At 41.0% G+C, this 17,101-nt stretch overlaps 1 protein-coding gene across 3 annotated transcripts in view; it reads right to left on the reverse strand.

The window, feature by feature from the left end:
* The window catches only part of FARP2 (FERM, ARH/RhoGEF and pleckstrin domain protein 2), a 1,575,889-nt gene that overhangs the window by 1,066,251 nt on the left and 492,537 nt on the right, over positions 1-17,101 (reverse strand). For all 3 annotated transcript variants that reach the window (XM_069213633.1, XM_069213634.1, XM_069213632.1), the window contains exon 7: positions 12,388-12,502. In XM_069213633.1, coding sequence (XP_069069734.1) covers positions 12,388-12,502 — 115 coding nt within the window. The remainder of the gene's footprint in view (positions 1-12,387; positions 12,503-17,101) is intronic.

Here is a 17,101-nt window from a genome sequence, read left to right on the forward strand (position 1 = left end):
ACGCTTTCTAATTTTAGCACTACCAGCAACGTACAAGAGCTTTACCGTTAGTCAGGCTCCCCCTCCCTTCTGATAACTTGGCTGCAACTGTCATTCTGTGGCGCAGTTTTTGTTTACCACAACAGAGTTTTCTAATCAAGAGGCATAACTAAAGGCTTTTTTCAAAGCTTTTTTTCCTGTCACACTGCCCAGGGCTGTGTTTTTTTTTTTTTTAATGTTTTTTTAATTCAAGGAACAATGCGCTTGCCTTCCTCTATATCGACGCATCTCTTTTTTGGGTGAGGGTGCAGCTTTACTTCATAACACTCCCCATTTATAGGGAGCATATAGGGAAGTCTCCACCTTTCTTTAGCAAGCTCCTCCCAGATTAACATCCACAAGATTTAACCCTCCATGTTCCAGTTATTTAAAGTATACAGTTTTTACTAGTTTCTTACCATGGAGTTCACCAATTCCTCTTTATTGGACGACAATAATGACAGTGAAGAGGATTTTGAAAATAATCTTATTGAGTTTATCCATTCTTCACTAGCTAAAGCTGTTTCCGCTTCTGTGATCAAAGTATCAAAACAATTTGAAAATTCAGTTTTGTCAATTATGTCACAATCTAACATGGCTCTATCAGCGGGGGAAGGCAGAAAGCGCAAACCCACGGTGGCTTGTGAATCTCATCAATTAAAAACTGTGCTTACGGAAGGTGAGACTTCCTCACAGGGGTTACAGGACGTAGCTCCTCACAGGTTTCCTAATGGGAACGGGGAACAATCCAGCTGCAAAAAGCAAAAATAAATCAAAACACTTAGAAGACATCCCTCATAAGACTGTGATTCCGTCAATTCAGAATACAGACGATGATTTGGCCGATCTTGATTCCGATAATGATGCAGATGGCCTGGATAACTCTGACTTTTGGTATGGTCCACTTCCTAAGAAACAAAAATTATCCGCACCTTCTAATGATCATTTTAATTCCAAAACAATACTGGACACAGAGGGCCATCCTATGTTTGACCCTAAATTAATTCATCATCCCAACTCTTCTGAGAGGCTCCTTTCTGAGCATGTCGGGGGGAATATATTGATCCAAAGTTACGCTTGCCTCTGGATAAGCAAAGAAGAACAAAATTAAAATATGAGAGTCCTGGACCTTCTCTTCCTCCCCATATCACTGCTACTCCTGCTGTTGACCCCTCAATGCTAACCTTCTTTACAAAATTTAGCAAAGATATTTGCAAAGGAGTTGATAGAGCATGGTGCATGTGCCAGGACAAAGTGCTGGATATTGTCAGTCCATTATTCTGTATATGTGATATTGCTGAAACAGTCAGACTGGATAACACCACTATCGACCCAGAGGAATTATCTTTGTGGGTACAAAGAGCTTTCTACCTTTTGGGTAATGCAGATTCGGCAATTACACATGAAAGATGTAAAGGTTGTTTCTTCAACTAGATTCCAAATTGGCAAATCTTGCCACAGTGGATCCTGGTGCCAAGGCTGATGGGTACTGTTTGGGGATTCATTTATCAAGGAGCTAAGCAAGTATGTGACAACCTTTGCCTCTCTGGATAAGGCACAACAATCCTAAAAGTTTTTTGCCAATCTAACTTTTGCCAGGGACAAAAGAGAACGGAGTCTCTTTGCTGGTCGAGCCCTTAGACCTCAAGGCTACAAAGATTCCTTCAACTCTTGTTCCCAAGAATCAGTCCACAATTTTACCCCTAAAGATCAAGAGGTTTCTGAGGTTGGGGGTCAAAGAAACTTCAAGTCGTCCTATCCTGCAAGTAATTGTTCCTTCTGGCCATCTTCTGTAGGGGGGTCGACTAAAATCTTTACTTCACAAATGGAAACCCAGCGCTTTCGATGCTTGGGTCATAAACAGGGTTCAGGACTATACCACAGAACTTTACAAAGAGCCTTTTAAAAACTTTCTTCCAACCCATCTAAAATTCTCAACAGGGATGTCTTTTCTAGTTTTACAAGAAATTCACTCTCTCTTATCAAAACACGCAATTCAACACACTCTCTTACACCCTTCAGGTTTCTTAAGTTCAATTTTTCTAGTACTAAAGAAAAACAAGAAAATGAGACCAGTCATAAACTTGAAATACTTCAATCAATTTGTGGTTACCTCACTTAAAAATAGACTATTCTACATCTCAAGGGTGCGTTACTACAGAACGATTTATTTGGATTTACAAGATGCACATCTTAACATTCCTATTATTCAAGATCACAGGAAATTCCTTCAATTTCAACGGCAGGGAAAAACCTGTCAGTTTTCATCTCTTCCTTTTGGTCTTTCACCTGCTCCTTGGTTTTTCCTCAAACTGATGAAACCAGGAGTGGCACATGTCAGAGCTCAGGCTATCAGATTAATTATCTATCTGGATGAGATTCTTTTAATGTGTCAACAACTTTAAACTCTTCACAACCAAATACACTTCACTTGCTGTCCTTTAACAGAACTGGCCTTCCTTAGAAACAAAGAAAAATCAATTCTTTCTCCTTCTCAGCACAAGGAGCTTTTGGGTTTCCTTATAAATTTCACAGAAGCAACTCTCCACTTACCTGAATCAAAGGTAAAATCCATAAAGTCAGAGAACCCACTCTACACCTTCCTCTCATCTCCTTCAGGTCTCCTGCAAGGAGCCTTAGGCTGCTTTTTTCTTCCACTGAAGCCATCTTTCCAGGTATGCTTAATTACCGAGCACGTCAGAGATAACAATCTGTCATCTGCGCAGGGGTCTTGCTTATTCAGATTCCAATCCCCTTGATCACAAATCTCGTATAGAACTCCAAAGGTAGCTAGATCATCTAGATGCATGAACGGCAGGACCATCTTTGCAACAGCCCCAGATCTTGTATTAGAATCCGATGCAAGCCTGGCAGGTTGGGGTGCACAATTTGGTCAAATATCGACTGGAGGCACATGGTCTGTACAGGAGTCTTCATTGTAAATTAACTGTTTAGAGATGCTTGCAGGCTCCTCTGCGATCAAAAGCTTTGCAAAGAACAAAGTCCAATGTTCCATTCTTCTTCGAATGGACAACCTTCCAGCGGTAAAATACATCAATCATCTCAGTGGTACCACGTCAAAGGCTCTAGCAGAACTAGCAAAAAGCTTCTGGGAGTTTTGCCTCATCAAAAGATCTCTGTTTGTGCACAGTACTTACCCTGATCGCTTCAGATAGATCCCTTTGCGTCCCATTTAAATTCTCAACTTCCCCAGTTCTTCAGTGGAGACCGGATTGCTAGCTTTAGCGACAGACACTTTTCTTCAGAACTGGTCACTGACAACCAACTATGCTACCCCCCCCATTTCTTGATGATCAATAAGGTCCTCTTGCAAGTCTGTCGACAGAAGGCCATTTCACTTCTGGTTGTACTATTCTGTCAATTTCAAGTATGGTATCCTCCCCTCCTAGAACCTGCAATACACTTTCCATTCCTTCTGCCTTCCTTTCCCGAGCTTCTCCTCAATCCAGAAGAGCTTCCTCACAATCGAATTCTCAAAAATACACTACACATATCAGCTTGTAAAGTAGCAGGGTTTCCCAATCTTATCCAGGAATTTTGAAAGAAGCTTCAGAGTACATCAATAAATCATAGGCCCCAGGTACTACCAAGGAATACAAATCAGCTTGTGTATGGGAAGATCTTGTAATCCCTCTGCAGTTATCACTCTAATTGCCAATTTCTTAGCTTCCCAAGCCAGTTCAGGCAAATCATATCGAACAGTAAATTGTTACAGTTCGGCAATTTCAATCAACCATCCTCACATTAATGGATAACCTGCTGGTGAACAGCAACTCATCTGTTGCCTGTTGAAGGGAGTAAAGTCCCCCCCCCCACCCCCAAATTCCAAAATAAAGTGAATTATGGGACATTAATGTGGTTATATAACTGTTTCAGTCTCGGCTGGACAATGCCTCCTTATCTCTTAAAATGTGTTCAGCTAAATAATCAATGTTATTTTGCTTGATATTCATCAAATGATTGTCAGATGTAAAGGCTCTAGACATATCTGCACGCCATTTTACTCCCACAGGTATCATTTTTAATACTAAAACTAACTTATCTACTGTTTTCTACCCTTACTTCTCCAATCAACCACATTTATTTGTAGGGAATTGTCCTAAAATTTAGGAAACAAAAAAAACTATCCATCTCAGAACGTAGTCTGATACACAATTGCTTATTTCCTTCAGAAAACCCCCAGACCAGTTTCCTCCCTCACTTTGGCTCAATGGGTCAAATGGATTATGTCACTGGTGGGTATTGGTACCTTAAACTTTGGGGCTTATTCCTAACGGGGTGCCATGGCTTCCAAAGCTTTTTGGAAAGAATCTCGACTAGTGGAAATCCGGAGATTGGCTGATTGGTCTAACAATGTCACTTTTTGCACTTTGTATTGCAAACCTGCTAATACCACATCTTCAGTGGTAATTGATATGCTTTAAAGAAGCATAATAGGAGCCTTCAGACACAGAGGAGAGTATTATCCTGTCACAACACTTTATTAATTATGAGCCTCCCCCTAACAGTTTAATCTACTCCAACATAGTCAACTACCTAAAAAGCTTAAAGATTTCCAGGATACGCCAAGCTGAGGTCTCCAAAGGAAGTCTCCTTCCTCCTGATTCCTGACAGTTCTGGCTTCTGTCTCACCGTCTGGATTTCTTAGGGTGGACTTAATTCAAGATGTGTTTTCCTCTGATTTAGCTATTTCTATTACCTGCTGCATTTTCCATGTTTAAAACGTATTCAGGATGTCTCTCACAAGAAAAGAGGGCTGCTTGGAGTTAAGTTAGGTATATCAGAAGATTCATTGATACTGATTTTTTCACTCTTGACTGCTGCTATTTAATAAAGCAAGAATAAAGAAGAAGAATACTAGCCTCATTGTCTTTAAGAAAATTAAGACGTTCCTTCATAAATTACTAGGAAAATCTACATTACTGCTGACAATTCCTATGAACCTCACCGAAAAGCAGAAATTCCTGGCCATCAAACCAAGACGGAGACAAGGGAATATGAACTGTAGCCTTCTAAATCCAGCACTGATTATCACATAAAAAAGAGAAAACAACTCAATTCACAGAAACAAAAAACCTCATTCATTTTTTTGAGAACACCAACATCACCTCTATGGAAGTAACCAGATTGGACTTAGAAGATTTGAACAAACAAGGGCAACCTTCCCCTGGCCACAAGCGACCAACTTTTAACCACAGAGCATGCACACCCCAGTATGCTTATCATAGATGATCAGACAGAGCTAGACTGCAGAAAATGACAGAAACAATGACAACAAAACGACAAATCATGTTCTCCACTGAAAGATCATCCCTAAAAAATAACGATGTGAGCACAGACATTATAGTAATATATGTGTATTAATACTATATTAAAACCCCCTTTCTTTGCTACCTTCCTCTTCTTACGATGTAAAGGCACACCAAGAACACATGTAACTAACAACTTACCCTAAACCTTGTCTCACAATGCACAGAAAGAAAAAAAGCACCTTATAGAAAAAGCCTTATTAGTTAAATTACGGAAGCCCTCATTGGCATATGTAGGTTCATTTCTGTGGTTTACCAAATATTCCAGGTAGCACCCTCAGATTCCAGATCAGGATTACAATAGGTGAAAACACTACCCCACCCCCCATAAGAAATACCAGGCAGACTAGAAAGGTCTACGCAATGAGCTGGGAAAAGAAAGCCTGCAGATCAAAGATAAATTGTGAAAATCCAAGTTGATTAGCAACACCTTGGACTTAACATTAGAAATCTTATAATATACATAAAGGAACAGGCAACATTATTCAACCAAAAAAGATACAAATCAAAAGAAGACCCAAAATCACACAAAACGAATTGCAGGTGCTCTCCGTGAATATAAACTGATTATCTATGTCAAGTGTAAGAGGACTTGGGGAAATTTCAACAACAAAAAGACAAATGTAGCTCTGTTAAATGAGATTCATATTTCCGTGGCAGAGACACAATATGATTGGGTGAGGTAAGTTGCTGGCAGTAGTCACATCCATGGAGAAGCTAATGCAAGAGAACAGTACACTAATCTCCATAGAAAGTATGACGCTGCTATACCCCTAAGAAAATATCCTCCCACAAAGTTCTCTGAACTTGAACTGATCTGGAAGGCAAATATACCATCATACTATCAAGACAGTAGGATGAGTGATCGTCTTGGGATCAACATATGGACCTAATCAGAGTAAAGACAGGTTTCTAGCAACCCTATCCAAACTACATACTGAATTTGGCAGGAATAAGATAATAAGCGAAGGACAAAGGATCTTAAAGACCGACTAAATCCAACAAAGAAGTGGCATAACTGACAAATGTAACCTCCTAATAGTGATTCACCTACCCAAAATAGAAAAGTTTAACTTTTTTTTAAACCTGTTCACAGGACATTTATCCCACACTGACATCTTTCTATCACAAGGCACATTACTATAGCAACTGACTCGAACTGAAATACTCCAGACATACTGCCTGGCCATTCTCTCCTACTATTAACACCACTGATCTTTCATTAGGACACAGTGTACCCCGCACCCCCTTCCCCAATACTGGTGTATGCAGGCAACCAGGTATAGAATGTCAGAGGAGGAGTACGCTCTACAGGGTCATGTTGGAGTGTACAAAGCAAATTAATGACCACAAGAGCACACAAACCCTCTAGGATGAGGGCACAGCAACATGCAAAGGGGTAAGTTCAAGCAAGATTCTGCTATAGTCATGAAAAACAGATGGAGCAAAGAACTAGACAATTACAATACCTCATATACCTGACACAGGAACCCAAACAGGAACTCCTGCACTCTACTCCGGTAACAAAATGAAGCAGAAATGGATACACTAACCATTTTATATTACATTCACAGAGAGGGCCCTAGTGAAATTGAATAGTGCCACTACCAATGGGGAGACAAGGCTGACAGAATGCTTGCATTCCAATTAAAACAAAAACAGCGGAACTAGCCACATCAGGAAGTTGAAATGCAAAAGACAATTTGTTCACCCACCCAGAATACATTACAGAAGCATCTGCCACATTCTATGATGTCCAGTATCAACTGATCACATAGGAGGTATTCTTACTCACTTGGAGATTTAACATGCCAAAGGTAAACCAGAAAGTGTGAACCACACTGGGAGGGGAACTCCTCTTGTAAGCCCAAGAGGACAGCCCAAATGGCTTTCCAGGTGAGTTTTATAAAACATGTAAAGCGCAAATTGCTCCGTTACTACAATCAGCACTCAAGGAAGCAAATGAAATGAAATCATTTTTAAAGAAACAAGCTACTTACCTTTTGTAATGTTCTTTCTGGTAGAGACTCTGCAGATTCCTCACCTTTTCAAAACTTCCCCAGGCACTGGACTGAATCTGGAAACTCTTTCAGCAGTACCCCCCCCCCCCCCAGCAGGTAGTACAGCAGGCTCGGTATTAAGGTAGTTCTGCAATGGGTGTGGCATATGTGGACCTATATAGCAGTCACCCATGGGCACAGACATCAGTTTCTTTCTTTCTGCACTAAGACGCAGATCCAGACCTACCTCTTATCTGATTGAGACTCTAAAATTTGTACAAACATTCTCAGCGCCTGGGGATTATGTCACCTTCCAAATCTACAGGGTTTAAACCCTGTAGGGACTGACGCAAACAGATTTCTGTGACTGATCCACATGTGGTTTGCGTGGGGTCGGATCACAACACTCAGGCATTCATTGAGTGCCCCTTGATGCACCCCAAGGACATTCAAGTTTGGGAAGCTAAACTCTTCATGCAAAGCATCTCAAGACTGCACGCGGGTTCTGTAGAGGTCTAAAGGTAGGTCTTGCTCCCAGATTGCTCCTGCGACTGGGTTTCGCTTTAAGTTCTCAAGAAAATCCAAAAAGAAGCACAAGAAGTCCAATTGGGACTCGGTCCTGTCCCACTACTCTTGGCCAGCCGAGAAGGCTTGATAGTATGCGTGAGTGCTGCCGAAATAGTTTCCAGATCCAGTCTGACATTTGACGAAGTATTCAAAAGGTCAGGATTCTGCACTGAGAAGTATCTATCAAAAGGGCGGAGTTAAAATGTATCCCTAATGAAGGCAAGGAACCCTCTTGATTGTGGACATTATAGACAAATATCTCTAAGTGTAGACATAAAACTCTTGGTGCGAAAAATGGTGATGAGAGTTAGAAATGTAAACTTATTACTTATTCATGATTCCCAAGAAGAGTTCGTAGCTAGATGCCCATCCAAGAACCTTAAGACATTCACACACTTACTGTGGGACTCTAGATATCTACCAGATGAAGTTATCTCACTCTCCCAAGATTCTGAAAAGACCTTCTGTAGAGTGGAATGTGGCTACTTATTTCTTACCATTGGAAGATCTGAGCTCTGAAAGGATTTCATATTCATAGGTAAGTGGCTGTACACAATACTCTTGGCCCAGATGAAGTGTGGGGCAATCCTTTCTAGCAATATTGAAATAGATATGGCGCAGGGCAGGGCTGTCCATTGTCTCTGCTGCTAATCTTCCTATCTTTGAAGCCTTTGGCAATAATAGAGCATCAGATATTTCAAACAGCTATTCAAGACCCAAACAGATTTTGAGAAATGGTCTCAACCAAACCTTTCCTTGAGGCAAGAGTTCAGGCCATAAAGATAGTAATGCCCCCAAAAATTAAATGTGTAGAGAAAGTTATTAATAACTATAAAGCTACGGAACCACACTGGTGCATTAATAAAGGCATTTATCTGGGGAGATGCAAGACAGAGGATGACTATGAATAAATTATAGGCAAGCACTGATCTCCTTCACAGTACTTACCATGAAGCCAATCACCTATCGCAGCAATGCTTCATGGGTTACAATCAAAGATAGCATCTTAGAGAGCAAACCAAACCCAGACTTACTCTACAAATACTGGGCACCCCAAGGCCAAGACTGACAACCAGATGGTTAACTGAAAGTTGCAGATGTGAAAAATGATGCACAAAGCTCTAAACATTGACTCATAGGAAAATGCATCGCTCCCTTTATGGCGCAATACAGGGTAGACAGATTGCCTATAAACTTTGAAAAATGCATGCATTGAACCTCTATGTATCTTAAGACCCAATACATTATAATATTCTATCAATGTATTTTAATCAACACAGAGTTTATAGTCAATAATATGTGATTATAAGTGAAAGAACAACTATCGCTGGATCACAGTTGATACAATAGGAATGCATGTCATTTCTATTTCTTTGAATAAATTATTCTGTATACTTCATGAAATATATAACCTAGATAACATTGATGTACTTGTTACACTCTTTCTTGCTCATACTTTATTCCTCTACTGTGAATTTGTAGGTATGTTTATTTATGTTGATTTAATAATACAGGATGGCAATCTAATTCCCAGTAAATTCATGTCTCTTGGTCACATGGAACAAGAAACGAGGAGCTGATGCAAAGTCCCATGGATGCCTCAATCAAAACTCGTAAAGTAGCATGACCTACACCTGAGTAAGCTTTTGTGTCAGAATCAAGGCAACAGTGCCCTGTAAATATAGGCAGACATATTCAAGTGCTTGCCTAAATATATCTATAGATGGAATGTTCCTTAACCAAGCCCTAATAGCCACTTTCCCTCTGGTGCAATGGGCTTTAGGCATCCCGGAAGCAGCTTCTTGGACAGCTGCTAACAGACAAATACAGGATACTATCCATCAAGCGGACATGTTTTGGTCTTATAAAAAAAAATTAAAAAAAGAAAACGCAGGCACCCTGCTTATATCTAAAGATATGAAAGGAATGCTCCATTGTAGTAAAGTGTCAATGAACAAGACCAGAAAAGTACATTAAAAATAGAGGAAGTATATGTTCTCATGACTTCCACACTAGAATGGAACATAGAATAGGGTCCCACAGCCAAGAGACTGTAGCTGGCTGATTATGCACACAGATGAAATAGGTACCAAAAATATGAGAGATGCTGAAATTAAGTCTTGTGAATGGGTTCAAATGGACATCACGTTAATTTAGACAGTACCAGACTGAGCTGCCAAAGGAGAAGGTGCCCTTACAGGCAGAACAAAATAATAAAACCTAGAAAATATGTAATGACTGGCATCTGACAGAAGGGATCTCGATGAGGTCCCTTACTGTGTGCTGTTATTGCTGTTAGATGGACCTTAACAAAAGAGAATTTCACTTTAGGATGAGCTACATGCAGCAAATGAGAAAGGTTCACAACTGCTAGCACCATCACACAGGCAACACCTCTTCTACTTGAATGTGTTACAGGCTCTTGCTGATGTTACATTACCCTCTTTATTATTTTATTTTTTTAATTCGACCTACTCCTCTCTTCCCGCCCCTCCCCTTATTTTCTCCCTTCAATGTTACCTTTCTCTGTTATTACTGAACTAGGCTATTAACTGTGTCCTTTCAGCACAAGGCCCAACTTGCACAAAACGTCCTAGAGACTGCAGACTAAAACATCAACACACCAGAGGAACATATCTGGCACAGTAAATAGGAAAATTACACTGACCTGGCAGGTCCAGTGTATTCTTCCTCGTACTCACTTCATGTCCTCTCTCCTACATTTCACAACACAATCTTTCATATTATATACTACCAAGACATTAGTATATAAATCACAATATATAGCACCAAAGCCCATCCACATGCCAACACAATATCTAATCACATCATGACATACACCTCAATTCTCCACCTAGCTATCAGGCTCACTAATATACCCACACCGTTTTCGTAACTTTGCCTTCAACACATCTTATCTAATCACACTGCTCGAAAGTACCTCACAACCAAAACACAACCCTTGACATATGCCCAAAATCACACACTACAACTGCATTCCCCTCCTAACCTCATCTAATCAACAATTCCCTTTTCAGGCCAAACCAAACAATACTATAACCAACAGAAGGAAGATACCCAAGTGGCCACAATCAAATTCAACTCTCCCAAACAGATCACAACCCCCAACAGACCACACCATTCAGTCCATAATACACAAAGTCGCAAGATACACACCTACCAAAGCTCTATGCACCACTCATCACCAAACCACATCACACAAATCTCACAACGCCACACCTTATGCTACACCACACAACCCTGCACCACCAACAGGGCTTTAAATCCCTAACCACATCATTCCACATCTCATGAAAGAAAAAGTTTACTTGAATGTATTATTTTCACAATTTCCATTGTTCAATTCACCTTGAAAAATGCCACCTGCCTTTTTGTGTCTGCAGTACTACACTACTGTGAGGCTACTGTATCACCCAGGATACTTTCACTGGTTGAGATAATAGGACTCTAAGCATATCTGATTGGGTGGACCAGGTCGCTGCATTTTAAGTTCTTGTTATCTTGGAGGCCCAGGTACATTCTAATCTCACATAAACATAGCAGCAACAGCTGATGCGTGCATAGTTCTCAGTAGTCTTTAAAAAGACACTGGCACCTAGGCTGACATAGCCGGGGAATCTTATATCTCTGAGAAGCTAGATGGGAGTAATCTGGAATAACTCAGTAATTTTCATTACCTTTGAATTGCCACACCTGGGTGGACCAGTGGGAGTATTTTACTCTTCAGTCTTACGTAGTCCAGGCCTGAGCAATTATGAGAGTATTCTTAAAGCAGAACAGATAGCAGTGGAAGAAGTTAGAGTAATTTTGTAGCACATTGGCACCTAACATCTGGATGAATTTAACAAAGTATTGAACGCCAGAGTAAACACAGCTGCCAATAAAACTCAGATTCTGGTGGACCTATCGGGGAAAGGAGGGCTATATGCTTATCAGCTGCCACAGAATCTTCTACCTGGATAGACTTGGGTGATGAACCTTTGTACACAGTAGTCAACTTCTAAGGTAAACAAAGTCATCATTCCACCCACTCATCAACACTGCAAGGAAAAATACACGAGTCTTCAGCCATACCATGGATGGTATGAAATCCAAGCAGTTTATAGCAACCTAAAATGAAACACAACACTTGCAGATCTAACTAAGGTGGCACAAATCTGAGGTCCTCACAAATACACCTAGCTCTTTCCAAGATCACCCTCTACCTGCACACCTTTCTAACCACAAATGCAAGGTCCAGCTTGTAGCAACTGATGTAATCGTCTAAAATGCTACACCAGTGGCAGGGGCATTCTATACAAATACCAAATAACGTCATAACATATCGGAATTTATGATAAAGGGCTTTTTCCAAGTCATCTGTAGGTTCTTTGGTTCTCTCTAGTTTTGATTTCTTTACTACTGGTATCCTACTGTGATTGCTTCATAAACACAAATCTCTTACAACTCACATATTTTTTTCGTGAAACGCCATGATTTTCTCTTGCACAGTCTCCTGGTGAGGCAGGTAGTGGTTTATTTTAAGGTGTTCTCGGTCCCCCAGGTCGTCATAATCACCAATTTCGGCTATAACAAAGAAAATAAAGAAAGATAATTACTTAAGTGCATCATGAAGAACAACTGTGAAATGAGCAACCAAACGTAGCTTTTAAAACTTGCACGTTATAGAAGTGACAATTACTATCTTTATATGGTACTTATAAGCAAAGTAATAAATGGCATGTAAAACATAACATCAAGCATGCGAAGTGAATGAGATACAGCGATGGATGTCTTTTCATGGGTAATCAGTGCAGCTCCATTTTCCAGCGAGCGATCTTCAGCTGAATCTAATTTCTGACCCACTGTGAGATGACGGTGTGTGTTCGAGAAAGTGTTACAACTAATGTTCTGGAACTCATGTTTCTGGATCTCATTCAACTCTTGAAGAATATTCAACTTAGATGGCTTCATTGAAAATTGAACAGTGCCGAATGAAGTCCGCCCTCTGTGATGTAGGGTAGGGTGGTGAGCAAAGGAATGATAGATTAAACCCAGTTCTGTGACTGGGGGTGAGTGTTTGAAAAGTTCCAGCACTCCGTCCATCATCCTTTTGTGTTGCTGAAGTTGCCTTAAGTGGGAAGGGTACACCCAAACATGGGACCCATGCTCACTGTGCCACCGGATTCAAGCTAGCCTGGCTGATGAAGGGTGATACCCTGAAACTGGTCCTAGGATGCTTGTTTCCAGTCCAGGGAGGACCTGGCCTGACAGTTCGGGCTTGACTGTTCCCGTGGGGAACAGGGTCAAGGCTGCGTTGCATATGTCTGTGTCCAAACTGGGGTAGCATGGTGAGCAAAAGAACAATGGATTAAACCCAGATCTGTGACTGGGGGTGAGTGTTTGAAAAGTTGTAATACTCCGTCCATCATCCTTTTGTGTTGCCAGACAGGAAAAAACCAGAGACAATAGAGGATCTGACTGCTATGAGCCCGGATACTCATCAAGAGTTCAGCGGTAAGAAATTGAGCCCCAGGATTGTGTCTATTGGCAGATCTGGTACGGGCAAAAAAGGAGATGGATGTTAGATGGCTTTCATCACCACTGCCTTTGTTGAAACAGGTGTGAAGAAGAGGTACCTCCTCAGACCCACTCAGAGTCCGGAAGCCCACCTATGAACCAGCTAAGAACTCTGAGAAGCCTCTATATCTGCCTTTCTGGTACGTGTAAATGTTCATTCAAGTATTAGGTCTATTTAGACATGGTACATCAACATTTTAATTTGTTCATAATTTGTCCCATGTTGCCTTACTTCACTCTTGTTTTGGACATTCTGGCTGAAGAACTATACTTTGCATTTACGAAGGTAGACCGTTTACAAGGCTAATCATGACAGCACTTCATACAACCTTGAGGAGATTCAGGGATGTGGCCAGGCACACAGGCGATTGGGGTGTGTCTGTCTAACCCAGACAGTAAAGCAGTCAGCACCCTTGTCTGGGGATTTCCCGGGTGATTCCAACTGGTGCAGCTAATGGCCAGCAAAGCAGAATTAATAAACCCCATGAATTTACAAAAACTGTGCTGCAAAATACGCCCAAATCTAATCTGATTTCAAAGATCAAATTTGGGGTTTTTCATTGAGCAAAAAGCCCAGTAAGTTTCCTTAGCTGATCATTCGAATAAAATACACTGTATCCCATTTCCACTCGATTACTTCCCACTATTTTGCATACTTGTTACCACTGGATTTTCCTGCACTTTGTTTTTGCTCCTACGCAAGGAGAAACGATGTGTCCTTGAAAAACAGAAGAGTCCTTATAGATCCCTACTGCATACTATATGATGCCACAAAACTGCAGAAGCAGGAACTCCAATCTATTTATAAAAACAAGACGAATTCTTTGTCTATGGAAGCCATTTGAAAGTCTACTAAACTCTTCAATTTTGCATCCTTTTTTAAGCTTATTTTCTATATTTCATTTCTATGTCACAGTGCTTGCTCATGTGATTTTATTCACCCATATTGCTGAGGGATGGGGAAAGAAAGGGAACAGAAAAGTGTAAAGAGCTTTAACATTTGATATTTTCATTCACTCCTCCGTGTGTGATACCTGTTCCAATATTGGGGAGGGGAGCAAAACATGTGGATATGTGCCCCACATTCATTCTACCTACCATTCCCCTTTTGCCTCAGGGGTCTATGACAACGTTTTAATGCCAGTTTTAAAACGATAAGCTGTGTTCCATTAAACGTAGACATTCATCCTCTGTATTGTTACTAGCACACAGTAAAAAACAAAAGTCCAAACAATCTGGGTGTCATCTGCGTAAATGTACTAAACACTCCCAAAGGATTACAAAAGGCAGAAGGTTGGCTGAGGTTGAGTGGGCGGTACGGGAGTTTAAAAAAGCAGAGGCAAAAGGGACAGTCCCTGTGGGACTCCACAATTGCAAGCTGTGGAATTTTTAGATAAACACTACAATCAATTGCCAAGGACCCTCAAAGAAGGATTTTACCCACTTCAAGGCCACCTCACTGATTCCCAAAGGTTGCAGAAACACCCAAATTTGAGGACCTGGAGTTATGCAAAGGTCTGGAATATTACAGGGATCCTGACCAATGAAGAATTTTTGACGTGCTTTGAGTTACAGAGAGTCCAGAAACTAGGTGATGTTGCTGAATAAAGCGAAGGAGTACATTCCCTTAATAAAGTGATGGTTATTAATCAACGGAATCTGTAGAAGAATCCTTCAGAAGAGGAGATATAATAGAAGCTATGGCAATGACTGCAGGAATGTGGTTTCATTCAAAACCTTTATGATTTTCTTTCAATGAGAAGTCATTTAGGCAGAACCCACATTCAAAGGAATATTCATGCCTTAACGCCAAAGGAATCTATGGCACATTCAAACACATTTCTTTTATGTCAAATTGGTCTTCGACTTCAAACGGGGGCTTTGAAGAAAGAGCAACAAAAAGGATGTTGCAGAAATTCTCAGCAGCAAATAAGTTGCCAGTTTTCTATTCCTAGAAATGAAAAAAGTCAGAGTTTGACAGAAAGGCTGGTTCATGTCTGTGGCATTTTTCTAATCCTACTTCTGGAGAGTTTTTCGTACCGTGGGATGGTTCTCAGGTGGAGGTGGTATGTCCCACAGGAACATCTTAACATCTGTAAGAGATAAACTTGCATTTTTTGTTTTTTTTGTAGCTTCCACCCATTATCGATGCCTTCATGGTCCCTTAACTGAAAAATGTATCCTGACAAAGGATTCTGCCACCTTGGCAGAATTGGTGACTACGTGAGAATGTGTTCTGTGAGTGCAGCTCCCAAAGTGCCTTCCTTGGATTTCAAGATATTGGCTATGGCCCCTGACTCTCTTCGGTCCCAACAAGCTTTGGAGCAAGAATGAGGATGACAATTTTTGTTCTGAGAGGGGACCACAGGTGTTTTGATGAGCCGCCCCTCTTTGAACCAGGAAAGAGCATACAGATGCGCAGGACAACAGATCATATGAGTGATGACAGGGGTTTACAAACCACCTTTAATCACTATATGGATATGTCCACAGAGTACACCATGAAACCCTGTGCTGCCAAAAAGTGTTTGGTGGAGCAATGACCTGCAGGTTTAGAGGCAATGATTAATGAAAATAACTGGGGCAGTCAACCCATGAAGCAGTCAGTAGAAGGTAACCAGAGATGTAAAAAATAAAAAAAAGACAAAAAAAATGTGAAAGAAAATTCCAGCCTGAAAGGGCCAGGGCCACACAACTCACTTAATAGTGGGGAGGGAAAAAGCTTTGATTGGCATGATTAGTACTACCAAAGAAGTGAGAGCCCTCACCTCTTCACTGAGTAATCTCCACAAAGAGACAGATGGCACAGAAAACAGGCTGACTGCCTATAGATGAAGGATGGAAATCTGGGAGGCAAATACACTGTTGCTGGAAAAGGTAGCTACAATAGAAGATTTAAATATCAGTGGCTTGCCATCCACTGTGTAACATCATAACGAGTTTCAAAAAGGTGTGCTTGATTCCGCCTTCAGGTGAATGCAAGAGGGTGGAAATATGGTCTTTGTTTGCTTGAATCTTTTTTATTCATTTTTCCAATGCAGAAAAATAGATTTACAAAGCATATTCAACAATCCTAATGAGGACTCAGCAATACAAATCCTTAGCATATTACACACATCGATATGTTAGAGAGTAGTGGAATTTGGGTCAGCGTGTGGATATTGTATACAAGTGACATCAAGGAGATGACCTGTTAAGACTGAAAAATAGCCTCCACCTCCATCCTGTGGGGCTTGTTCAGCTCGGAAGGCATATGGCATCTTACACACTTACACAACAAGTGGACGCTATGTACCATATATGGAAGCAACTAAGATTCAACGTGTTTCACTTATACAACTATGTAACAACACAACAGTAACTTAGTCCGGAATCCGATCCCCAGCCGCCCCTCCCAGTCTTCCACTCCCACCCCGTGTCAGTTCCCATTCATCAGTTCACAATGTTTCAACACGGCTCTCCAAGTCGCCACTTATTTTGTTTTGCTAAGCATCCCTCCCCGCCCGGCGGGCCGATTAAAAGGCAGGCCCATCTTCCGATGGGGACTGCAGTAAATTACCACATTCAGCCAATCTGCCTCTCTGCCATCAGTGCAACATCCTCCTG

Source organism: Pleurodeles waltl, chromosome 11 (assembly GCF_031143425.1).
Source record: "Pleurodeles waltl isolate 20211129_DDA chromosome 11, aPleWal1.hap1.20221129, whole genome shotgun sequence".
NCBI lineage: Eukaryota > Metazoa > Chordata > Amphibia > Caudata > Salamandridae > Pleurodeles > Pleurodeles waltl.